The sequence below is a fragment of the Telmatherina bonti genome (genome assembly GCF_933228915.1).
Source record: "Telmatherina bonti genome assembly, chromosome: 6".
Classification (NCBI taxonomy): domain Eukaryota; kingdom Metazoa; phylum Chordata; class Actinopteri; order Atheriniformes; family Telmatherinidae; genus Telmatherina; species Telmatherina bonti.
Window position 1 is genome coordinate 20,842,108 of NC_136624.1, and position 26,406 is coordinate 20,868,513.

At 40.4% G+C, this 26,406-nt stretch overlaps 1 protein-coding gene across 8 annotated transcripts in view; it reads left to right on the top strand.

The window, feature by feature from the left end:
* The window catches only part of eif4g3a (eukaryotic translation initiation factor 4 gamma, 3a), a 55,869-nt gene that overhangs the window by 11,018 nt on the left and 18,445 nt on the right, over nt 1–26,406 (top strand). For 2 of the 8 annotated variants that reach the window (XM_079242565.1, XM_079242567.1), the window contains exons 2-12: nt 245–314; nt 8,811–8,978; nt 10,884–10,976; nt 14,541–14,573; nt 20,418–20,597; nt 21,481–21,592; nt 21,747–21,907; nt 22,336–22,470; nt 23,652–23,829; nt 24,097–24,864; nt 25,305–25,393. In XM_079242565.1, the coding sequence (XP_079098691.1) occupies nt 245–314; nt 8,811–8,978; nt 10,884–10,976; nt 14,541–14,573; nt 20,418–20,597; nt 21,481–21,592; nt 21,747–21,907; nt 22,336–22,470; nt 23,652–23,829; nt 24,097–24,864; nt 25,305–25,393 (1,987 nt within the window). The remainder of the gene's footprint in view (nt 1–244; nt 315–8,810; nt 8,979–10,883; nt 10,977–14,540; nt 14,574–20,417; nt 20,598–21,480; nt 21,593–21,746; nt 21,908–22,335; nt 22,471–23,651; nt 23,830–24,096; nt 24,865–25,304; nt 25,394–26,406) is intronic. The other 6 variants (XM_079242568.1, XM_079242572.1, XM_079242570.1 and 3 more) reach the window with 4 other exon arrangements.

Sequence of the window (26,406 nt, forward strand, 5' to 3'; positions counted from 1 at the left end):
CAAAGTACAAAGTACAAGTTATGTAGGTGTTTGCTAAACTTAATGGAGGACATTGGACATGCTCTGCATAACTGGATCAAGCCTCTTCTTGTTTTTTTATTTGCAGTATTGAGACTTAACAATATGTTACATGAATACAGAAAACACAAGGGTAATTTGAACTTGTTGAGCTTTACATCTCTAACACAAAACGTGCTTTAGTTTACAGTTGCCTTGAATTATCTTTAACACTCCGACTATCCAGAATCCCTCGGGTTCAGCCATCACTGGACGAGCGAATCTTCCCCCCACAGCCTGGCATTGCTGTCTACAGCGTGAGTTACTTGATTTAGTTTTTGTGGTTATTTTGGATAAAGTTATTTACACCTTACCATAAATGAGAAGGAAAAAATAGAAACTCTTCCTACAAAACAAAATATAATCATGCTCTGATTAAGCTGCATGATGAAACTAAATAATCAGTTAATTTTAATGATCTGTTTAAATCAGAGTCTAATTTTTTTGCAGCGTAGGGACAAGGTAAAAAATGTGAAAAAACTGTAAAATCCTGTTTTCTATGTTGTCATCTGAGGTAACTTGTTTTATTCACTGCAGCTGATAAACATTTTTTGTCTGATTCTGAACATAGCATTAACTGGTTGTTGGTAATTTCAGGTGTTCTTATTGTAACCAGCTCAGTGCACTAAAGGCCAATTTATGCTTGATACAGAAGACAGCTACACAAATGGACGGATAGGTTGAAAATGATTTTAATGAGGTGCGTTACTTCTAACAATCCGTGTCAAAATGCACAAGGGAACTCTGCACTGCCAACTAGTGGATGAACGAACTAAACAACTACGGCAACGTAATAGTCTCATGGAAGTATGAGGGTTGTGAGAAATAACAACATTTGAAATGGACTTCACAATTTACATATGTAAGGGAGCATAAATGGGCCTTACCAGAAAAGGGGCTTGTTTTTTTGTTTTTTACGAGATTTGATCAAAAAGGCTTATGGTGTGTTTAGACCAAAAGCGTTTTGAGCGTCAAGAGCAGCAGGTTTACATGTAAAGTCTATGTGGAGGCGCGTCAAGGAGGCGTCGAGCTTTCTCACGTTGCGTTTTGAGTGTCGCGTTACGCTCGTCAAAAGCCAGAGATGGAAATTCTGAACTTTGGCCGCTTGACGTGGGGCGATCAGCACACAGCTCCTGGAGTACGCCTATGATTTATCTAGTGAACCCAGACACAGGGTGCGATGGACTGGCGAGCTGTCCAGGGTGTGCCCTGCTTTTCGCCCACGGACTGCTGGGAAAGGCTCCAGCTTCTCCGCGACCCTGAATTGGATTAGGCAGTTAGGAAAATGAATGAATGACCCAGACATGGGGCTGAGAGGCCCTACGACACTGTTCCTCATTGCGCGACTCACTGACTCTTGGCTTGCGGCTCGTGAAGCAGCCACTGGCTTTCTGAAAATGCTATCTAAACAAGTCAAAATGATCCTCAACAGTGCAGTTCTCTCTTCAAACAAGAGCTGCAGGCTGCTTGCTAAAACTTTGCTGTGGTAACGGCCCTAACTGACCCTTTCAGAGTTGCCAGTTTCGGCTAATTTCAGCTGCACTGAACTCTGCCAAAGAGCTGCTCCGTCGGTAGCTCCGTATATATATATATATATATATATATATATATATATATATATATATATATATATATATAATGCCATTACAAGAATGCCATTACTCCGTGCAGTATTTAGGATAATGATTCCTTGCTGAAAAGCTAGGAATCATTTTTGGCAACGTAGCAGGATACGTAGCCTGGGAACGCTTTTTTTGGGGGGGCGGCTCTCTGCTGAGTGCGGCTCTTGTTACATTAACAGTGACTATCACTGCCCTACGACAACATTCTCTAGCTTTATTTATTAAATAAAGCCATGCCGCTCCCTCTACTGCATCTGCCATCATTCAAACTCTCTTCTCTTTTTCGCTGCGTTTGCCGCTCGCTCCTGACAAGCGGCAAACGCGGCAGGAGCGTTTTGGGCATTGGACACAAAAGTGACAGTTTAGTGACGTTTGGTCTGAATACACGGTGTTCTCTTCAGTTCTGTGCTAAAATGTGGTCTCACCTGTAGGCTAGTTGTAGAGCTGATAGAATCTGTCAGTTGGAGGCGGTACTTAAGAGCTGTCCTCACCAAGAACAATAACACAGACCGTGTTGGCATCCACACTGAAAAGTTATCTTTTAACAGGGATGTCTGTTGTTGCCTGATGTGGGCAACATCTGCAAACTATGGGGTTGTGTAGGTCTTAAAACCTAAAACTTGGTTACATATGGGTAATAACAGGGCTTTAAGTATTTTGGCACCGTCAGATCTTTGGTGTGCAAAGTTCTTGCAATGGGGGAAAAAAGGCAGAAAATGACCATGTAATAAAGTAATGTGCATTATTGTAAGCTATCCTCCACTATCTGTGGAAATGAACCAGAGCTCATTTAAAGCAGACCAAACAACGCCAGTGTAAATGTACCAAGGATTTTAATTTGAGGGTTGGTGTAAATGTGCCCTTAATGAGCTCCATAAATGTGTAAAACATGGCTATTTAGTTGGTGAACAATATCATCAACAGTAACCAGATTTAATTTCAAATGGTGACTGCTTCCTGTGGTGATTAAAAACTTACATTCACAAGAACTGGTTAAGATTTAGGTCATTTGCACTTGATTGTTTAACATTAGACACATGGTGATATTGTACATCAGCAGCCAAAGAAGTCTAGATTTTTTTGTCTATGCAGGATAAGGGGAAGGTGGAAGGCTAGCTTAAAGAGTCACATGGATCTTGCCTACTAATATCAGGTGGTAAGAGTGCCAAACACACTACATGTTCCAGCTGCATCAAGCATACCATGTTTACCTTGAACAAGAAAGAGAAAGGGAACACACAGTGTGTGTATTCAAGAAAATCTCAAACACTTGGAGTTCTAAGAACATGACCTGATTCAAAAACTATTTGCGTCTAAGGATGAAGTTTGAATTTAATATTAGTTTCAGTGTTTAAAAAGACTTAATACCACCAGCCACCCTTTTTGTGATCGTTGTCATGGCAACTTAGTCATTTGGTCAAGGATAGTTTTTGTTCCTGGTGTGGCTCACCCTTTATGCTGCTTTTTATTGTTTAATTTTTTTAAATCCATGCTTTCAGCAAAGTGAAAGATAGGATGTATTGTTTCAGTTTCATTTAATAGATTTTTCTCCTATGAAATGAAACTTAAACTGTGGTAATGTTTTGTGAGCATATTACAAGAAATGATAAATCTTTTATTGATTTTTGCCTCTCTTTGATGTTTTCCAAAGTGAAATATATATTTAACAGTTATTTCGACAGCATAAATTTGTTATCAACAAAGAACAGTTCAGAAATCTAGAAACAGAGTAAATTGCTAATTGCAAAGGAAATTTTTCTCAAACACAAATGCCAATGCATATTTGGAAAGAAGCTTGTGAACTGCATGCTTCGTTATCTGCTCCTGAAAATCTGTAAGGTTTGATGCGATATTTAACTCTGAAAGTTTATTTTCAAGTGGTGTGAGGGGGACAAAACCGCAAGAATAATGACACGGGTGGAAATAAACAGTGTTCCTTTCATAATGCATTTACTCTACGTGCTAGACGTGGGGTTTACCCCCCTCCCCTCCCCCAACTTTCTCTTCATGTACAGCAACCATACAGCCTCTTACCTCCCCTCCCCCATCCCATCACACTGTTGTATGTCCTCAGAGTCTGCTCTTGCCCTGAAGCAGAGCAGGCTCCTCCCCTGGCAACAGCACCAAGTTGCTTTATCCCAGGTCATCTCAGGAAAGTGGGCCATACAGAGAAGATGCAGAGATATTTGAGGTGTTATGGATATAATGAAGAATTATACATGATAAAGTATAAAAAGTTACATTTAGATATGTTAGATTTCAAATGGCATTGTGAGTAGAGGTTTCTAAGCAGATTTTAATTCTCTTAATTTCAGTGTTTGTTAATGGGACTAAAACAAGCCCTGGAGGCAATTAGGGGAAAAAAAGTGAAAAGATGTTTGTTTTAACCAGCTCACTGTCTGCTTACTGCACTCTCCCTGCAGTATCATGTCTCATTACCTGGCATGTCAGGATTGCTGCAGCACCTGCAGTTGGGCCAGCCCATAGCTTCAGCAGCTACGTCACAAACTGGAGGGGATATTTAATTTTACTAACAGATTAACTACATATCACACTGCTAAGCCACTGAAAATACAAATTATTTGAAATGAAAAAAAAGATAAATCACTGTTGTGAGGACATTGTATTGTTAGAGAGAAGGGATGTGAGGTGTCCATTATCAGAAATGATTGAACTTTACGGAAGCAATCTTCTGACACAAAGTCTAATAATGGACAAGGGTGGTATCCTGCTTATGCCTTGGTCACTTAAGATGGAAAAAAATAGTTGATAAATTATTAATATGTTAATGTTGTTTTTTTTCATTAAAATTGTAAGAGTGGACTCGAATATTTCTCATTGTGACATATTGCCAAGTTAACTTTCTCTAGCCACAGAACCTGTAGCTCGGTTGGCTGCAAATGTTATATCGCCTAATTAGGAGAGGGAAGTGAGATGATTGACGTTATGTTATGTGATACAAAGTATCACTTTTGAGGGCAAGTGCACCTCTTACTGCTTGTGTGTGTCCAGAGGGTGATGCAAAAGTTTGTTTCAAACAATTCAAGTACCCAGATAGTTTCCAGAATAAAATTGTCAATTGTCAACTGTCTGATGACCACTGTCTGTCACTCAGACAGTGGTCATCCCCTAAATCATGGATCTCCAACTCCTGTCCTTGTGATCTGCAGGTTTTGGTGTTTCCCTGGTACAACACACTTGATTCAAGTGAAAAGATTCTCCAACAACTAATCATCTTCTGCACCTTTCTGTTCAAGAGCCATTGATTTAGGTCGGGTGTGTCACAGTGGTAAAACATTAACAGCTGCAGGATGGTAGCTAACAAGGACCAGAGTTGGAGACCCCTTCTCTAAATTGTTTAATTCTTCCTGTGTCACCTCCTTGTGTCGCATCTCCTTATGTTCCCTTCTCTTCTGCTGTGTCACATTATCAAATTCACCAAATAGGTTAAAGGAAACCATGAAATCACTCTTTTGTTTTGTCTATTGTCTTGCTGTTGAGGTGTTTTGGTTTGTTTAAGTAATGTAAATTGTTAAAGCCCTGAGGGTCTCTTTTACATACACAGGCCATAAATTTAAACTTCAGGACATTTTGTTACCTTAGAACTGTAGGATGAGCCTCTGAAATCTCAGGAATCCATTTCTTATCCTTGTATTCAGATATAAACCATATCTGTCCACTGTGTGGTAAAGAAAATGCCTGATTCAATAAAATGAATATATAGCTAATTGTACTGGAAGAGTTGTAGTTCATTAGATGTTCCTTAAGTTCACTCAAAATGGGGGCCTAATTTTTTTTTTAAATCAGTATTGCATTAAGAGGTGGGATTCAATTCCTCCATTTCTTACCCAGAAGTTGAACTAATAGGAGAGAATTTCTTTGTTTATAACATACAACATCGCTTTATGTATCTTTACATTCTTTATAGAGTTTGTTTAAAATCTACAAACATGACATCAGATGAGTACTGTGATTGCATTTCTTGATAATTCAAATGTATATTAGGTATATTATTATGCATGCGGAGGAGCAGCGGCTCTACTCTGAGCCCCTCCCGGATGACCGAGCTCCTTACCCTATCTCTAAGGGGGAGCCTAGCCACCCTGCAGAGGAAACTCATTTCAGACGTCTGTATAAGAGATCTCGTTCTTTCGGTCACGACCCACAGCTCATGACCATAGGTGAGGGTAGGAACATAGATTAACTGGTAAATTGAGAGCTTTGCCTTCTGGCTCAGCTCCTTCTTCACTACGACATACTGGCACAGAGTCCGCATTACTGCTGACGCTCCACCAATCCATATGTCGATCTCACGCTCCATCCTTCCCTCACTCATGAACAAGACCCCGAGATATTTAAACTCCTCCACTTTAGGCAGGACCTCACTCCCGCCCCGGAGAGAGCAATCCACCCTATTCCGGCTGAGGACCATGGTCTCAGATTTGGAGGTGCTGATTCCCATCCCAGCCGCTTCACATTCTGCTGCATATCGCTCAAGTGAGAGCTAGGGATAACGGCCAGACGAAGCCAACAGGACCACGTCATCCACAAAAAGCAGAGACCCAATCCTGAGGCCACCAAACCGGATCCCCTGAACACCTCGACTGTTCCTAAAAATTCTGTCCATTTACGTTAACAGAATCGGTGATAATGGGCAGCCTTGGCAGCCAACCCTCACTGTAAACTAATCCGACTTACTGCCAGCAATGCGGACCAAGCTCTGACACCTGTCATACAGGGACCGTACAGCTCATACAACTTAGGGGTCGGGTACCCCATACTCCCGGAGTAACCCCCACAGGAATCCCTGGGAGATACGGTCGAATGCCCTCTCCAGGTCCACAAAGCACATGTAGAGTGGTTGGGCAAACTGCCATGCTCCCTCCAGGACCCCAAAGAGGGTATAGAGCTGGTTCACTGTTTCGCAACCAGGACGAAAACCACACTGCTCCTCCTCAGTCCGAGATTTGACTATCCGATGAACCCTCCTCTCCAGGACCCCTAAATAGACCTTACTGGGGGGGCTGAGGAGTGTGATTCCCCTGAAATTGGAACACACCCTCTGGTCCCCCTTCTTAAAAAGGGGGACCTCCACCACAGTCTGCCTGTCCAGAGGCACTGTCCCCAATGTCCACGTGATGCTTCAGAGGCGTGTCAGCCAGGACAGCCCCACAGCATCGAGAACCTTAAGGAACTCTGGGTGGATCTCATCCACCCCCAGCAGCTTGCCATCACGGAGCTTTTTAACCACCTCAGCGACTTCACCCCCAGAAATAGGAGAGTCGTCCCCCCCCTCGTTCTTCAGCTTGATGGCATCCCTCACTGCTGGAGTCCACCAACGAGTTCTAGGATTGCCACCACGACAGGCAGCAACGACCTTACGGCCACTGCTCCGGCTGGCTGCCTCAACAATAGAGGCTCGGAACACAGCCCTCTCGGACTCAATGTCCCCCGCCTCACTCAGGACATGGTTGAAGCTCTGCTGAATGTGGGAGTTGAAGCTCGCTTCGACGGGGGACTCTGCTGGGGGACTCTGCCAGACCTTCCCAGAAGACCCGCACAACACATTTGGTCCTGCCAGATCTGACCAGCTTCCTTCCCCAACATCTGAGCCAACTCACCACAAGGTGGTGATCAGTTGACAACTTAGCCCCCCTCTTCATCCGAGTGTCCAAGGCATGTGGCCGCAGGTCCGATGACACGACTACAAAATCAATCATCAAACTGCGGCCCAGGGAGTCCTGATGCAAGGTGTACATATGGACACTCTTATGTTCAAACACGGTGTTTGTTATGGACAATCTATGACGAGCACAGAAGTCCCAACAACAAAACACCATTTGGGTTCGGGGGGGGGGGGGGCTCCCAATCTCTCCCCTCCAGGTCTCCCTGTCATTGCCCACGTGAGTATTGAAGTCTCCCGGCAGAACAAGGGAGTCCCCAGCAGGAGCACCCTCCAACTGTCCCTCCAAGGACTCCAGAAAGGGTGGGTACTATAAACTGTGGTTCGGTGCATAAGCACAGACAACAGGCAGGACCTGTAGCCCCCACCCAAAGGCTGAGGGAAACTACCCTTTCGCCCACTGGGGTAAACCCCAATGTACAGGCACCAAGCCGGGGGCTAATGAGAATACTCACACCTGCTCACCATGAGCAACTCCAGAATGGAAGAAGGTCCTGCCCCTCTCGAGGGTACTGGTTCCAGACCCCAAGCCATGCGTCGAGATGAGTCCAACTATATGTAGCCACAAGCTCAGGCTCCGTCACTGCCAGAGAGGTGACCTTCCACGTCAGTTTCTGCAGCCGAGGATCGGACTGCCAGGGTCCCTGGCTCTTGTTGCTGCCCAGTTCACATTGCACCCGACCCCTATGGCTCCTCCTGCAGATGGTGAGCCCACGGGAGGTGGGGTCCATGCAACCCTTTTGTGCTGAGCCCAACTGGGCCCCACGGGCAAAGGCCCGGCCACCAGACGCTTGCTCTCGTGCCCCACCCCCAGACCTGGCTCCAGTGGGGCACCCCGGTGACCCGCACCCGAGGGGAACATTTATGCCCACGATTGTAGTCATCATAGAGGTCTTTGTCACTCTTTAAGATTAATGCTATATATGTAGAACTGTTTTAAAATGTATGTCCAAATTATATATGATCAGTTATATCAGACAAGGTTTGTCTTATAAACGTAGGCCTGAAAGATAAGTGTGAGATGAATTCAGCTGTTGCAATTTTGCTGCACTTGAATGTTGTTAAACATATACAGCACATTGTGCAGCGCTGGCTTAGAATACCTTTATCTATTGCACCAGGTGCTCTCAATCTATCCCAGATGGGTTGGATCGTAATGTGATTACTAAACTAACTGAGGTCTCGGCATCCCTACACAGTGCAGTCTGAGCTCTGCAGCCTGCTGTGCCAGTCTTTAGCCATCCCCAGCAGGCTTCATCGACCATAGGGCTTCACCTCTGCACACATACGGGGATTAATCCTTCTGCATGAGTGCTTAATTTACACTCCTCAGCAGGAGGGAGGACTAATGATCTGTTGAGTCCTAACACTGCTGTTCCTCCTTTGCATCACTCTCACACATCCCATGTTGTGCGTCTGATTAACTGTACTGCCATTTTCTCATGCAGGTACCGAGGCATGCTGCCTCTCCTTACACTGCTCATGACATTACAAAGGGACACGCTAACTTGGCGGGAACCCCGCCTGGTCATGCCCACTCCCCGGCGCTTTCTCAGGTATCAGTACCCACAGCTTCCCCATATCGCTACCCTAAGGGCTGGGAGGCAGGCGGAGGGGTGAGTTTGTCACTGTGGCCGCCGTCATCCTCACTGCATATTTATTCTTTGTTTTTTGTTTTCTTTTTATAGTTTTTGTTTTTCCTTTGTGCACTTTCTATAATATTTGTTTGGGGATTGGTGGATTGGTTTTTTAGCACAGTTGTAAGAGAAAATGGCATCTAAAATGCATTTACAGCATCTGTAAAGTTTAATTAAAGAAGACTTAAATTGGTTTAGACCCCTTTATTATACTGTCATCTACTTCTAGCACTTAAATTTGCTTGTTACATCTTTTAATTAAGTGTTCTAATCTGACCACATTTCTTGCAAAGCAAAAAGTCATGTTCACATGTTCTTTATAATGCTGGGATTCAGATCTTATCAGTATATGATGAAAACATTTTCAAACTTTTCAGACATTGTCTTTCATTAATATGAAGACAACAGATGGTTAGCTTAATATCCAAAAGATCTCCCTTCAGTGTTACCCGTAACAAATCAGCTGCCTGACCCTGATTGTATATCAATGTCAAGTTAACAAAACTGAACTCCTACACTTGCATTGTTGTAATAATATGACTAGTACAAAGTAAACTCTTGTCCAACACTGTCCTAATGTCCTAATATCAGGAAGTAACTGAAAGTCTATATGGATTTACAAAAAAGCATTAGCATCATATGGAGAGTGGTGGAGATGGTGTTGATGCAAAATATCACATTTTTCTTTAGTTGATATGGACTATGATGATCAGTAAGAATCCAGTCACATTTTTCCAAAACAAAATAGCTGTTCAATAAAAATATTGATAATTTTCAGGTGATCCCAGATTTTGCCAGTATGTTTTAGATAATCTCAATGTGTTTTGCTAAACTAAGACATCATTGTGGTGTCACATCACATGGATTTTTGACCAACTCTTAACATAATCTTTTCTGTCTATAAACAAACATCTGTCTGGTGTCTTTTGTGTATACTACCTGCTTAGTGTGGGTAAAGATTGAGACTGGGCAAACTTATCACGCATGTGACAAAAAGATCATGCACATTCGAGCCTTGCTGCAAGTCTGTCAGGTGCTGAACACATACACAGATAAACACACTTCTAATATTTCTGAGACTAGTTTGATAACTGTGGAAAATCACTGTGCTGTTTTTAAATTTGGAAAGTAAACATTTTAAGTATACGTTTGTTTTTTACTGACCACCAGAACTAAGGAATTTTTAAATTATCTGCATTGCACGACTTCTTGGAGACCAGATTGGACAATGATAAAGTGTTACCAAACAAATAAAAATCGTAGCTGAGCATTATTAAATGATTCACTTGTCACCTGTTGGAGTATGTGCTACACCCAACAGAAATAGGGCACTCCTTATCATTTAGGAAAAATACCTGCAGGTATAAAAGGTCAGTTCGTTTATCACAAAGATACAATCATAATCATCAATGCTGTGTTGCTGACGTCTGCATCCACCTGGCGGATTTTACTTACAGGCATGTTAACACTATGACTCAGTGTCTCTGGAGTTCTTCTTCTGTAGAATCCAGTTGTTCCTTTTTACCATTATAGCCCACTGGCCCAATGCTTCACCCTAGCAGCTCTGATGTCCCACCAGCCTTCTATAAATAGTCCTGGCAGGCAGAACAACCTTTAGTTATCAAAAACAAAAATTTTCCTCTGCCATGCCAGATGAAGAATAAAAGAACAGGGGATTTGTGGTCTTTCTGGGGTACCAATTATCTTTGTAGTACATAAACTCCCAATAAGAACACTTTCTCCCAGCAACATGTGGTGAAGGTGCTGGATGTTTGGTGTTGTGTTTGGCGGTTCTACTCCTGTATGTGTGATTGATAGCTTTACATTTTTTGGTCAGTAAACAACAAAGTCTCTCCTTCTGTGTCTCCTTTCTTCTGTTGGCAGCCTCCATACAACCCAGGGCAAAATGCTGGCTCCGCTCCTTTAGTGTATTCTCCCCAGACACAGCCAATGAATGCACAGCCACAGAGTCGCCCGGTAAGTTTCTCTCCAACACTAGATATCCATCAGATTTGCTCCCAAGTATCTGTGGTTTATCATGGGAACATTTGTTAAAAGACATTTACCTTAGTATATGAAAAAGAGCTCTTGTCTTTAGAAATCATTAAAAGCTTGTCAGGTGTTGACTAACCTGCTGGTGAGGTGCTTAAACATGAGCTGTACTGATTTGATGAGGTCTCATTGCCTCCTGATGTGCTTCTTGTGGGGGATTATATTGTTGATTTGCTTAATAGCACATGGAAAATTAATTTGTCGAAAACCTGAGGACCGAGAAGGTTTACCTGTGGACATTTAAGGTTATTTACTATTAGTAGTTCTTGACATTGTTCATATATATATATATATATATATATATATATATATATATATACACACACACACACACACACACACACATACATACATATATATATATATATATATATATATATATATATATATATATATATATATATATATATATATATATATATATATATATATATATATATATATATATATATATATATATATATATACACACATACATATATATGTTATATACACATATATATATATATATATATATATATATATATATATATATATATATATGATTTTTTTTTTTTTTTTCTCTCTGCATTGTTTTGTGAGTGTTGGATAGAAAAATGAAAGGAGTTTTGCTTGATCTTGTCAAATTGTCAGATCAGTAGGTAATGAAGAGCTGGGACCTTTAAATGTCACCTAACATTCATAACAGTATGGCCTCCTAGGAGGGCTCATTTGGGTGTATTTATTGTGTCTGTCCAACACAAAGACATTTTGGGAGTTCTTTGAAGTCTGTGACTTTAGTTCAGCTTCTTTTCATTCTAAATCACGACTCAGTTGCCGGGGAAGGTTTTATGGTTCTTGTGTTAGATTTTTATGCTGTTGGCTGTTTACATTGTTGGTGAAATTTTCTTCTTAAATAAAACTTTATTTTTTTTCCCTTAAGTTTAATACGAAAGAACGGCTTTTCATAATGACTAGTTCAATAAAATATTTTGTTAAAAATATTGAAAAAAAGCTTATTTAAAAAACAGCAATATAGAACCTATATTAAATTTCTATTATTTATTAATTAACTCAACTTGTGATAATTATTTGAAATGTGCTTTAATGGGCAGGTTACACAAGATTTATCTTATATCTGTGCCTTTTAGTTCATGTAAAACAATGTAAAGTCAAACTGAACATAAAATTAAATTTAAAAAATAAATTAATTAAATAAAAAATTACTTTATTAATAAAGATACGTAATTTTTGTTAAATAATTCATTATTAGGGGAAATTGCAATTAGATCAGCATACATTTTGACATGTAGTAAAGCCCTACCAGATATTAAGGTGGATATGTGGAAAGTTTGCCAAAACTTGGAGGGAGCATTTGTCTAGAGCTCACAATATACCGTCATGATGTAGAAACTAAACTTTAAAAATCACAATTGTCTTCATAACACCATAGGAATGGAATATGAAATGCTTTGTTGTATTTATATTGCATGATATGAACATATTAATGGTAGTGAGAAGCAGGCATTAAGAATTTACAGGCAGAAAGTAGAAAAAGAAGCAATTGTTAAGCTTGTGACATACTTCACAAGAAGTGAGAACTTTCTTATTCTCAGGGTTGCAAGAACAAGGAAAGTTTGTTTTGGTCCGGTTAGTTCATACTCCATGAGAAGCTTAATCTTTGATAGGGTGGGGGGATGTCAGTGTTTTATGTACCATGAACAAATGAGCCGGTTATTTTATATTTAATGAGTAAATTCATCTGCTGCAGGGTTGGGTTGTGCATGTGATGGGATCTGTGTCTTTAAATGAAATGTGTTGTATTCATTTTCATATTTTCTCACCACCTCAATCAACTGTTAATTAAAGCTGTCCGTTTAACCTCTTATTCACAAAAATACAGAAGCACCAACTGTCTGATTCATGCTTTTCAGCATTAGCCACGCCCACCTCAAATCTCCTTGGTGTGTTTATAGACCTTTCCCAAACTATAATGAGCATTTTCAACATTCTCACACACTTTACACACTCTCTAAAACCTACATATATTTAACAACATGAATTTCTTAGTAATTACTTACCAGTGCCACATTGAAAAAAAAAAAATCCTCAAAACAGCGAGATCGGAGAAGATGGCAAGGCTCTACTCTACATCATTTTGTGTTTGTGGCTTCGACAACGGGAAAAAATTTCTTCCTTGTCGCAGAGTATGAAGCAGGCTTTACTAGCTCACACACTGGCAATAAACAGTCCAGAAGACTTGCTGCAACATTGTGGCACCTTTCAGAAACACTTATAGAAGATCTTAGGACTCTGATGCATGTATGAAAACAGCCAAGTTTTATCTCAAATGGTATAGTTACATTGGTAAACCCTGCCATAAACACTGAAAAATATTGATTTTAGATATGTATTAAAATGTATATATTTTCTCTAACAAAATTTTCCTCTGAATATTGTAGTTGTTGCATAAACCTAATATATCTTATGCTTTCAAGTGAAAACTGTAATCTTTAAAGCCTGTTACATACTCCACGAGAAGCAAGAACTGAATTCTTGTTCTCGAGGCTGCAAGAACAAGAAAAAACGTCTTGTTCGGCAGGTCCATACATACTACACGAGAAGCACGTTTGCAGCGGGGAGGGATCACTGCTGTGGGCAGATGTCTGCTTTATGTGCAATGAACCCGCCGAGGAGGTTGTTTCCCCCGGCGTCTTTTTGCTTAAGATAACTTAAAAGGTTACGGAGGGATTTTATAAATATTTCAAGAGTTGTTGCAAATGTAAAAATGAAGAAGTGATTAAATTCTGGTGGTGATCAGGATCACTGTTTGGATCCAGGAATGTTTTAAAAGGATTCTTCAACATTGTGCTTTGTGGAGGTTTCCGCTCTCCGAGTTTATAGTTTCATATTTAACGAGCAGCTTCGTCCGCAGCAGGGCGGGTTGTGCACGCGGCTGGGTCCGAGTGTTTTATTGCCACATGTAAAAATGTTCGTACTTTCTCACCACCTCGATAAGCTGTTTTAACAAAACAATCCGTTTTGCCGGCAACAGCAAACATACGGAAGCAGCAATTCCGCTTCATGCTTTCTCTGTGTTAACGGCGCCCACCTCCAGTGTCCGACCAATCACACGATACTATTCGCAGCCCCGCAAGAAAAAAGTTCTGCCAGCCCGGTGTGTCAAGAACTGTCCTCAAACACGTCCGTGAGAACAAAATGACGTCATTTTCTTCTCGGAGCCTCGAGAACAAGAAAAAAGTTCTCGCTTCTCGTGGAGTATGTAACAGGCTTTATTTCTAAATACATGCTAATAATGAGGACTTGTCCTGCATCATGTGTCTTTTAAGCTTTGTTGCTCTGGTTTTGTGGTTTTGTGTTGTATTTCTAAGCACCTGCCTCCATTCACTCATCTTATACTATGTGTGTCTCTCTTATGCTCTTTCTACTCCCCGCTTTGCCATCACTGCTTCAATCTCCTTGCTGGACCTCTCCTCCCTCCCCCACCAGTTTGCTACGGGCCCTCGACCAACCCACCATCAGGTAATTTACCCCCGCTGAATGCCCCTCCTGCTCCCTCTTTTGCATCATCATCACCAAAGCAGTTTGCTGTTCCCTCCTGACAAAGGGCTGAATGTGGGGTGTATGCTGTTTTCTTAAAAAAATTTCTCATCTGAAAGCCTGTTTTAGTGTCTTGGAAATAGAGAGAGATGTTTGGATTGTGCTGAACTACTGCTGTACAATTTGGCCAAGTTGATGAGATGTTTCTAGTCATTTTATAATTTCTAAATATACCAGTTCTCATTTTGTTCCTACATTTACATTTAATATGTTGTGTTTTGATTGCAGCGATGCTTGTTTCCAATAGTTATTCGCAGAATTAAAAAAAGACCTATTTCATGCTTTCCTTTGATTCAGTGTAAATGTACAAGTGTGAATCAAATTCAGCAGTGTTCTACAATTGAATTTGTTCCCAAGAAAGGCGAAAGCATGACCTGAACATTTCCGCCTGTTACTTTTTAGAGGTTTTCATCTTCATTGGATGGGATAATTAGGTTTAGCCCTCTTGACTTCATACTGATGCTAACTCTGATATCAAGCACAAAAGTTATGTGCAAATGCTATTAGGATTATTGTTAGGTCAGAGTAGTATTAGTTATATCACCCTCTTTACAACATGGTATTGTTTGCTGAACAGGCCCTTTTAGGGATGGTAGGGGCAAACTTCTCTTCTTATCCAGTTATCTCAACACTTGACGTTTGATGCCATTTTAGGGCCTTACTAACATTTAGTTTATTTATTTACCTTTTCGGATTTTTAGCCATGGATTACTAGTGGTTTCTCTACCCTGATTTAAAACCTGTATTATTTCCATCAAACATCATGCGCATTTCTCTTTTCATTATGTTGTTTTATAGCTTTTATTTATATAGGCTTTCTGTGACAGTATTCTCTGCGGTGTGGATGGGTTCAAAAGTCTATTGGTATACTGTTTGATTTAATGCAAAGAGATTTTAAAATATGTTGCCAAACATGCCAACATATCCAGCAAAAATGGGGCCTCGCACCTAAAAGCAGAAATGATGACATTGTTACTTTAGTGCTTGAAAGCTAAATCTGTGAGACTTCTTGCTGTAGCACCCTCATGAGACCATTTGTTGCCAGTAGTGACATCGAAGTATCACAGTTAACTTAAGTGTTTTATTGCTGAGAGCTTTGTGGTGTAGATGTCTTAACAACTACTTGTCAAAGTGTAGATGAACACATTACTACAAGTGCAGTATAACGACTAAACAAAACCAAAAAGACAGAGAAATGTATCATTTGGCATTATTTTTGGAAGTGTTTTGGGAAAAGAGGGTGTGAACGGACAGGTCGTGTTCAGGTAGGCATCATTCGAAGAAATGTTGTGATGACTGACCTAAATGTTTGTGTTTCTGACCAACACTTGTGCCAATGAACTGCCAATGAAGGCAGTTGACACTCGCAGAGTCTACACGAGCACATTTTTAAGGCCATGTCACGATGCTTGTATCTAGCAGTTCTGTGTTGATGGTGAAGTTTGTGCATTACCGTTGTGGAGAATCTAAGCAGCCTTCTTCACTTACAGATATGACTTGTGTGTACTGCCCTGTTAGGGTGTGCTATGACCTACATGACAATGTTTTATTACTCCACCTTTCTTAGTTTTAGATGCATCTGGGTGCTGACATTCAGTCCATGTTGCTTCCTGTTTATCTCATTGATGCCCACCGTAATGATTCACACAGCTGTCCCGCCCCTCCGAGTGATGCGTTATTCACCCGGTGTAACTTGCTGTCTAGCATGCTCACCTTCTGGATGTTTCTGTGTGGGCACATTTTAAGCAGACTTTTAATAGTATGGTGCCAAAGTGTAACAAGTGTGTTTGCTGGTGTTAGTCTGTGTGGATACACACTTGAGTGCATGCCACAAACTGCCGCTGAGATTTCTTGTGCCACCACGGAAGTGGAATCGGAAAGCAGATGAAGCGGAACAGTGGCCCTTTTATGTTCATGGAGAAAACAGCCATTGTTCTCCTGAAACGCACCCAGTACACGGAAAATGGTACAGAAAGATTTTAAAAGAAATAGATTCGGCAGCATAAGTTTGTTTTCAATTGAGTATCATTTAAAGTGATTTTAGTGTTACTGCTTTGTATTTCAAGTCCAGTATGTGCATTTCTGAGTGTGAAGAACTGATTAAAGCCTGATTGAATTATTTATCAGGAAAACAAGTTTTAATTTCCCCTACAGCTTCTCTAAGTAAATTGCTCAGTTGATCTGAAATTTACCTCTCTGAGTGCATCTTCTTTATGGTTCCAAAGTAGTTGAAGTATCATTGTTTTAACTTGAAATGAGTCTAAACAGGTCATGAAAATCACACTGTTGTTGGACACGGTTTGTCGGATCAACATGGAGGCTATTTACTCTGTTTCTCTGGAAGGAAACAAAAGATTTTCATGCTACTTTCTCAATAATGTTATAGTACAGGCTGGCAAAGGTATTTGCGACTTTCCAGAAACATCAGTAGACTTGCAGATGTCCTGTTTTTTTGCTCAGCTGACAGCTGGCTGTGTGCTGCAGGCTGCATGTTTATTTGCATACAGAGCTGGTAAATAAGGTCTCATCACAAGTATTCTCTCAGAACACATGTGGAGACACAAAGTAACACCAGGTGCGAACCCGTGTGGAGCTGTCCACTTGAGATTGTATCGCTGAGAATGCAAGCTGGCATCAAGTCGCACGGACTCGATTGAGAAAGAAAATGCATCTTTTACACACCTTACAGAAAATGCACCTGGATTTAGACAATGTACTTTTATGTGGATTTCGTTGTACTGCTTTCATTCTTGTACAGTGAAGTTAAAATGAGAAAAAGAGCTTTTGTTACCCAACAACAATTCATTTTTTCTTACAAGTGGTACATGTCCTCTTCCTTGCAATCAGTCATCTTACACTACTAAATTGTTTCAAAACAGATAAAGTAACCACTACTGTTATGGTGAAAATTTTTCACACCCACAGCAGTGTAGTTAGTATTTGACTATATATGAAGTAACAAGTCTTATTCCTTTAAATAAACACTTTAGTGAAATTTGTGCATTTTGTTGCATGATGGATGCACAGATGCTGATAAAGAATTGGATCAGTGGAATAGCTTTTAGGAAACAAATGTTCAGCACCCATAAAATAGTTATGACTAGAGGACCTCAGATCATTTCCTTACATTTCTGTGTATCAACATTCATGAATGACTCTTTACAGTTAAAGGTGGGGGAGAACAGGGTGGAATATGAGGCTGACCCTTATACAGTTGTTTTGTAGTTTTGCTTCACTAGTGCACTTTGCTTAAAAATGCACCTGTTTTTTACTTATTTGTTTTTCTACAATTTTCGGTTTTGTGTTACTTCACACTTTGAATTCAAGTTTTTGGGTCTATGAACACATGGCATCAGTCAAAAAAAAGATTTGACATTTCGAAGGACAAATTCCAGGTCATTGCTCTCTCATTACCAAACCACTCATGATTTTATTAAATCAAGCATCTCTTGATGATCAGAGTGGCTCACTGATCAGTCGCTGTGTTTGTTGGATGGAAATACCTGAGCAGTTTTCATTTTATTTTTATGGTTGCTTAAATTTTCACCAGTGTGTGCTCCCTATTGGCTTCTTTTTCTTTCCTGCTTTCAATACCCAAGGGAGGATTCAGGCCTATCCAGGTAACAATACTACACCTGTGTCAAGTCTCTGCAGACCTGCATGGCATGACGAGGATCCCCTGAAATGATCCTGTCTGTTCTAACCTTTAACCTTGTGCACCTCCTCATCTTCACCAGTATGAATACTCGGTAGAGAGGTCTTGTGTCATCCTTTTACCCCCTATGTCCTGTCTTTTATCCTGTTGAGGATCATTACTGGACTTCTGAGTAAACAAAATTGTAAGATTGCTTCATTCATTACTCATCATTAATGAGCTTGCACAGTTATATGAACTGCATGCCTGATAAGATAGATGCAGTTTCCTTCCTAAAGTTAATGTCTGTTTTCAGTTGCTTTTTATGTCCACAATATGTGTAAATGGCTTGATGGTGTTAAGTTTTTTTAAAAATTTATTTTATTATTTTATTTATTTTTTTATTCAGTTTACTTATATTTCTTGCTTGCCAGCAGTTTACTAGGCGGCTGGTAATGAACAGTTTTGTGATCATTTCCTAGATTTCCGAAGCAGCATGTGCTATAAAGCCAAAGGGCTGATTTATTTGAACAGGTTAAAGGTGACTGGGCATTTTTAGATAGTTTTTGCTGCATTGTTTATTCTGTTTACCTTTACTGAAGCATCTTGTGATTGGAGATGCAAAATATTAGCTTAAACTGTAATTTTAAATCTGTCACAGCTGTTTTGTAGTGATGTTTGTGTTTTTTTTGTTTTTTTTGTTTTTTTTTACACCCAGCACACAGAGATTCTGATTCAACGCTTCATATGTTTTAATTACAAAGTCCAGCTGATGTTAAAGCTGGTGTTCAAACTTTGTGGGATTGACGTTGCTGTTGTTTTTTTTAGTTTTCATCACGTTCAGCACAATGAATAAATTTGTGCCATGTGTTGCATATCAAAGACAACTGCACTGTTGGCAAACAAAGAAGAAAAAAAAAACTCACCCAGCAGTCCTGGAGCTGTTATTTGGTACAGCGGTCTGGTGCAGACTGGAGAAAAAAGAATCTTGGCTTTTCCACTTTGAATTTCAAGAGTTCGAGCAGGAAGCTACACTCGGGTCTCTCTCAGATCTGCTTCACTTTTAATAAGAACTCCAAAGTCCTTTGTGAGGTTTCCAACTATGAGCAGAATTTTTAAAACTGGTATCATAGAAATTCTTTCTTTGTAAATAGTGGCCACAGTTAAAATTACTACTAGACCAGAGCAGATTTTTTGAATATCCTTTAGTTTATAATAAAAAAAAATGTATTTAAATTATTATTGCCCAAAATTTACAACATATAAACATCCAAAGTCTTGATGTGTTTTAACAGAATTCAATGTCTGTGTACTTTTATAAAAAGTGGGATCAGGATTAATCTGTCAAAGCAAGGGTGTTGTAACCACTTTGTTATTGGAGACAGTACTGGTGCTACAGTTAATGAGGTTTTTAATCATACTAGACCACAAGTTGCCAAAACATCTCAGGTCAGAAAACTGCAGCGCTCCCCTGGCTTAGATATAATTATAGCACCAAACTCTTTTTCTAATAAATTCCTAAATATTCAAATCTGATCTTTAATGATCCACCATGTGAGTTTTGTGTAGATGTCTCAAACATTTTAATGACAAAAATCACTGCTCCTTCAGACAAGCAATGATTTCCAATCATTTCCAGGCCAATTTACCAGACTGTAGGAGCCATTTCCAGCTGTTAGTTCTTTCAACTTCTCTGAAGAATAGTCTTGTTTTGAAAGGTCTCTGCTTGGATGATTTGGGGATTAAAAGGTTTTAGGACCTCGGTGTCTAGATGAAGCCGTTCTTTTTTGGAAATTGGTAGACTGATTCATTACATTTACTTGCCATCTAAAATGAAACTTGAGCGGTGTTTTTTCTGGCACTTTCTGCTGTAGATCAGGGTTTGATTATAAATGTGATGGTGTAAAAACATGCATGTCTGCCTGAAAATCATTTTGCCTTTCATCCATTAGAGTCATGTTTAATGTCTGAATGTGACTAAATTGCTGATGAAAACAAGGTCTCAATGAGGAGAAATGAGTTGCCTATTTGTGTTTCAGCACAAGTATAGTCACTTCCCAAAGTAAGGCTGCTGCCTCTGATATGGTATTTGATGATTCTTGTTTTCCTCTCCTTTTCCAACATCTTACCAGTTTTTTCAGAGGACTCAGATGCAGACTGCAAGGCCCACCATCCCAACAAACACACCCTCTATACGGCCCGGCTCACAGACTCCCACAGCGGCTGTTTATCCCACAAATACACCAATCATGATGACCATGACAGCCATGCCTTTCGCTTCGCCACAGGCTGCACAATACTACATCCCACAGGTATCACAAACTCTTTTGATTATCAGATGATTTAAAAATCAATATCACTGTAATGTATCACATGAATACATTTTTAAAAATATATTCATATTTGTACTAATGTGTATGTTTTCCAGCTTAATAACTTTGTATTTTAATATAGGGAATATTGTGGGGTGGGGAAAACAAAAGAAAAAGCCTGTAGCACTACGGGTCAACACCTGCATCTAACTGGACTTGCAGCAGTCCACTAGCACCTTCCTAAGATGTCTACTGTTTGATTTTGTGCTTGTGTTGTTCTAACTCATGTATAAGTCACTTTGGATAAAAGTGTCAGCTAAATGACTGTAAAATAGAATAACAACATACTTAATAATTAATAGTGATAGATAATTATGACAGTGGTGAATTGGGCAGCTCTTACTGGCATGAAACAAATTTTTAGACTTTCATTTTCCAAACAAATGTACCTTTGGTTTTATCAGGTATTAAAAATGAACATGAAATTTTGGGAAACAAGAATTGTTTAATAATTTTTTTCCCATGAATTTACTTCCTACAGTACACGACTGGACATCAGCACTTTTTTTTTTTTTTTTTTTTTTTTTTTAACATTGTTAGTGTCAGATTATCTAACCATCTCTTAGTAATAGTTACAATATAGTCAACCTGCAGATGGTGTTATCAAACTTTTTATGGAGCTGTTTTTTGTTTGTTTCTAAATAAATAGCTCCAGTGCCTGCGTATACTCAAGTTACCATTACACCATTAAATCTGGAGCATTTTTTTCAGTGCCTTTTTTTTTTTTTTTTTAATGTCTGAGGTTTTCTGGCGTTTTCAGCAGTGCCCACTGTAAACCTTTTTCCTCATTGTTGATGTCTCTACTTCACCTCTGTTCTTCCAGTATCGCCACAGCACGCCCTACGTGGGACCCCAACAGCAGTATTCTGTACAGCCTCCTGGGTCTGGCACCTTCTATCCTGGTCCAGGACCGGGGGAGTACCCTGCCCCATACCGTAAGTCACTTATCCAAAATGATTATTCCTGTATCGTTTAAATCTAATAGTCATAACATCATAATAGCACAAATACAAACTACTTCATCAGCAATATTTGACTAAAATGTCCTTTCTTCTGTTTTTTTTCCCCTCTTCTTGCAAATTCTTTCAGATCCCCTCAGGTACCACCCTCCTGTCTCACCTTCTGTCCCTGCTCCCGTTCCCACAGCTGGCCCACCCTATTACGCAGGACAGACACTATACTCCCCCTCACCCTCTATCATAGTGCCTACACCACAGCAACCTCAACCAGCCAAGCGTGAGAAAAAAACAGTGAGTATCTTAATAGTTCCTTTTTTCTTTTTTCCTCTTCAAAGGGACATATTTGACAAATGGATACTTTGAAGCTCCAATGATAATATTTTTGGTGCATCTCTTGAGAAAATATTCTTTGCCCAGAGTTTGTTTTCCAACATTTTTGGAGATTTTCCAAAATGTATATTCTTGGATTTTCCTCAGCAGACAGAATGAGACCTGGTTGATCACGTGTAACATACAAAAAGAAATGTAATCAAAATATAACTGTAATTCATGGGCACACTTTGCTTCTATAGCCCTTTTCATAAAGCCTTGAAAGACACAGACCCTGTTGAATCTGAGTATGATCACAAAGGATGAGAAACTTGCATTGGTTGCGGTTGATCCCAGGTTGCTTTAAGACTTGCACACTTTAGTGAGGTGTGTATTTTTTTGTGTCATTGTCCTCCCAGATCCGTATCCGTGACCCCAATCAGGGCGGCAGGGATATCACAGAGGAGATCATGGCAGGGGGCTCAGGGAGCAGGAATTCAACTCCTCCTGTTGGGCCCCCGTCCACTACGCCTACCCCACCACAGGTAGAGTTGTCCAGTATGCCTGCCCACTTCTGTCCCACATCAGAGAAGTTTTCCTCTCTAATAATCTTTTCCATTATATCTGTGCTAATCAGGACATCACCTCTGTGTGTCATATAATTCAGGAGAGATGAACGTGAAAAAGCATAAAGATATTTCATTAAATGACAGTGCATGGTTTGTCTGAGACCAAAAAACAAAAATGTCTAAAATGGAGAAGGTTCATTGTTCAAGTGATTGGTGGGCACAATGTTTTACCACTTGGGGTCGTGTCAAGATGGAAGTGTGTTTTGAGTACTTGAATCATCTTTGCTTTTTTTGTTGTAGTTGTTTAAGTTGGAGGGTTTTAAAATAAACAAACCTGCATTACTATAACACAATCACAAATACACAATCACACATTCAAACATTGTGATTGGACCATACCTCAGTCACACCATGTCAGAACGTATCATCTTAGTTTTACATAGATTTATTAAAACGTTATAATCAGCTGTTTCTTCTTTTAATTTTGCTCCTGCTTTCCTATCAGTCTGTTTGCACACACCATCTTCTACAGTAGACTGTGTGCTATCTGTAAACTCCAACTCTTCCTTCAGAATCCGCTCCGATTCTGAAATACTCAAGTCTGTCATCTAAAATCTGTTCTTGCAAAAGAAAATTTTGATTTATTTGACACACTGCTTGGAATACTGAGAATGTGTTTTTGTCCAGTCTTGGACACTTGAAACCAAAACAAGACCCAAACTTTGCAGCTTTTCTGGATTCTGACGAGACTTGTTGTGGCCGTTTCCCCACTGTGTCCACCTGTGGATATTAACAGTGTTTTTCTTCTTCTTCTCTGTCCTTTTGTGCCCCTGCCATTATGTCCCTTCTTGTATCCACCACTTGTTTGTGCTTTACACTGCTTTGCACTGAGCCTTCATCCTTCTTCTGCCTTGACTGCTGCATTGATCCTCATTTTCCTCCTGTTTGTCTCGTATCGTCTTCCATTGTTGGCCTCTTAATCTAACTATACATCGTTGGACTCCTTATTTCTGCTTGGTCCTGCACTTGGGCTTGTTTATTTATCTGTGCTTTCTCTTCCTGAGATTTCCGTGCCTATCTCTCTCTCTGGTTTTATGTGTTGCTAGTTTTTATGGCCACTCCCTCATTATCCTCACATTTTCTACCTCAAATTGCAGCAGCTGAGCAGCAGCCAGACTCCAGAGCAGCAGCAGTCGCAACCTCCGCCTCCTCAGCAACAGCAAGCCCATCATGGAAGCTACCCGTTAGAGTCAGCGCAGATACCGCAGCCACCACAGGCCCAACAGCCACAGCAGCCACTGAAAACTGGGGCCACAGAAACCAAGCCAGGCCCAGGTCTTCACCAGCATCCCTTTTCTTTTTCTTAAAATATATCTGCAAGACCTAATTAGTAGAGATGCAACTTTACAATATGATACACACAGAATTTGAATACTGGTCTGTTTCACTTGTCATTTGCCACAGATATACACAAAGTTATGTTCTGTCCTGTTATCTTTCTCAATGAGCGTGATTTTAAAATCTAATCATACTAATGATACTAGTGTTATTTGTAACTCTACTGGCTGTTCAAGCATTCCTACCTCTGTTCCACTTTCTCAGATAATATGCCAAAATTGGAGCCAGTTATCCAGAAGTCTTCCTCACCTGGAATTGTGCAGCCTGAAGCTCCCTTGGAGAGACTGGAGGTTGCCACTCCCGTATCTGAGCCCTCTGCCACTGTTGAAGCAGAGCTCCCCTTCCCTGTCTCGCTGACCACCCCTGTCACTCTCCCAGCTAACACCAGTGAACGTCCCTCAACCAGGGAGTCCACCGTTCCAGCCTCATCTCCTTCCTCCTCTGTTGGGGAGAGCAAAGCATCTCTGATAGCGCCTCAGATGCCCAGCACAGAAAAACCTCTTTCAGACCTCCCACGAACTCTAGCTGCCTCTCCATCTCTGGCTCCCAAAGCTTTGAATGGCCTCACAGACTCTGGAACTGAGCTTGATGCTGCAGGTAACGAGCCTTCACTTCTGCCTCCAGCTGCACTCCATCCCCAGGCTTCTGCTCCCACTTACAGAGACACAAGCTCTTCTGAAACCTTACCTTCTGACATGAAGCCAGAGGTGCCATTTGCTGCTGCGCTCTCCCCTCTGGCACCTGTGGCTGTGGTTCCAGTTACTCTGACCCCAAACTCCGTCCCAGCTTTGCCAGTTATGCTACCCCCAGGACTTCCGCCTCTAGTGCAGGCCACAACAGAGGCCGATGAGCTGAGCAAGTCCATAGACACTAAAGACCTCAACCCGAGAGGAGGGACAGAGGTGCAGAGTGACATTTCTGAGAGCAAAACGGAATCTCAGCAAGCACTTACCAGGAAGAGTCCCACTACAGGTAATTTGTGGGAGGATCTTGATTTGATGTGATGTTTTAAAAATGCAACATTGAGTTGTGGGACTCGTGGTCACAAGCTTTTTTTTTTTTTTTTTTTCTTTCAATGATCTTATCTTTTTTATGGCGTCACATCTAAATATTAAAATTAAAATAGCTTTATAGTGATGCACATGCACACAGTACATGCTGCAGATAATGTCTCAGCAGGCACTGTGCAGACATAACTGTCCCCAGGAAGTCAGAGTTGGACCAAATAAGCTCTTAACATATTCAGGGTTAGCATGCATCCAGAGTATCATAAGTTGCATAAGTTCCCACCTGATTTTCTTTTTCTTGTCATTGTGCTTTTTAGAGACAAATATTACTTTTAATTCTGCTGTGGTTTGGTTGAAAATTAACTTTAGCTGACGACATGTTCCTGCATTTCTGTTTCCCTGCAGTTAATCAGACTTCTTCTGCTATACCAAAGACCTGGAGAAAACCAAATGAAGGGATCTTTGCTGGAGACGCACCTCAAAAGGAGGATGAGGTCAGAGAAAACGCCCTAAGCAAATGATTAAGGATGAGGAGGGGGAAAAATATGCAAACATTTAAGCTTTAAGTGGTTATTTCTCTTATAGATTGTCTGATCCATTTGCATTTTTGGCATTAAAAGCATGTCTCATCTACTTTCAAACTGTTGCTAGTGTGTTTTTGTAATAAGACCACATTTGTTAAAAGAGTGGGACAGAACAAGTGAGAGAGAGAGAAGAGGAAATGTGCAATGTGGGCAACAGTTCAAGTGGAAAATGTTTCCACATGTGTGGCGAGAGAGGCAGACATAAATGACTTAGGCGCGGTTTTATCATCAGACACTCTGAGGAGCTATCCATCATGTTCAGTGTTCACCTAGCCTATTGTATGTACAACCACCTCTGTTCTGTTCCTGTTTTTGTTTTGTTTTTTATTGTGTTAGTCAAGACTTGTTCTAGTTGGAGAGTTCTGACACTACCGGTCGACAAACAAATGGCTTTAAAGTCTGCTTTAAGGTTTAGCAGCTGGATTTAAACTCTGTGTGCCTTTTTATAAGTTCTGTAAGTCAAGTTTCATTTGTGGAAAGAAGAGAATTTAGGATAAATTCATACAGCTTTTTTTTTTTTTTTTTTTTTGGAGACGCAAGGAAACATGAGGAAAAGTACATGGGAGTTTGATCCAATATTACTAATACAGTTGACAGTGGCAGTAATCTCACGGTATTTTAGACCCATAGAAGCTGAACAGATTTTCGTTGCACAAACTCTCGTTGCCTCTAATAAACATAAAGTGATTGAAAACCTCTCCACACTTTTCAGGGCTTTATGTCTCTGATAATCTGGAGACATCTTTTAGAAGTTTATTCACCATAATGTCCCTAAATCCACAGTGTGTGAGCTGGTGGAACAGCATCTTTCCCCCTTAGCATGACTATAAATGTTCAGAAGAGAACCAAAGTGTGGGTTTACTCTCCTTTTGTACTGCTTGATACATGTATATATACTGAACATATGATAAGTACAGGACTGG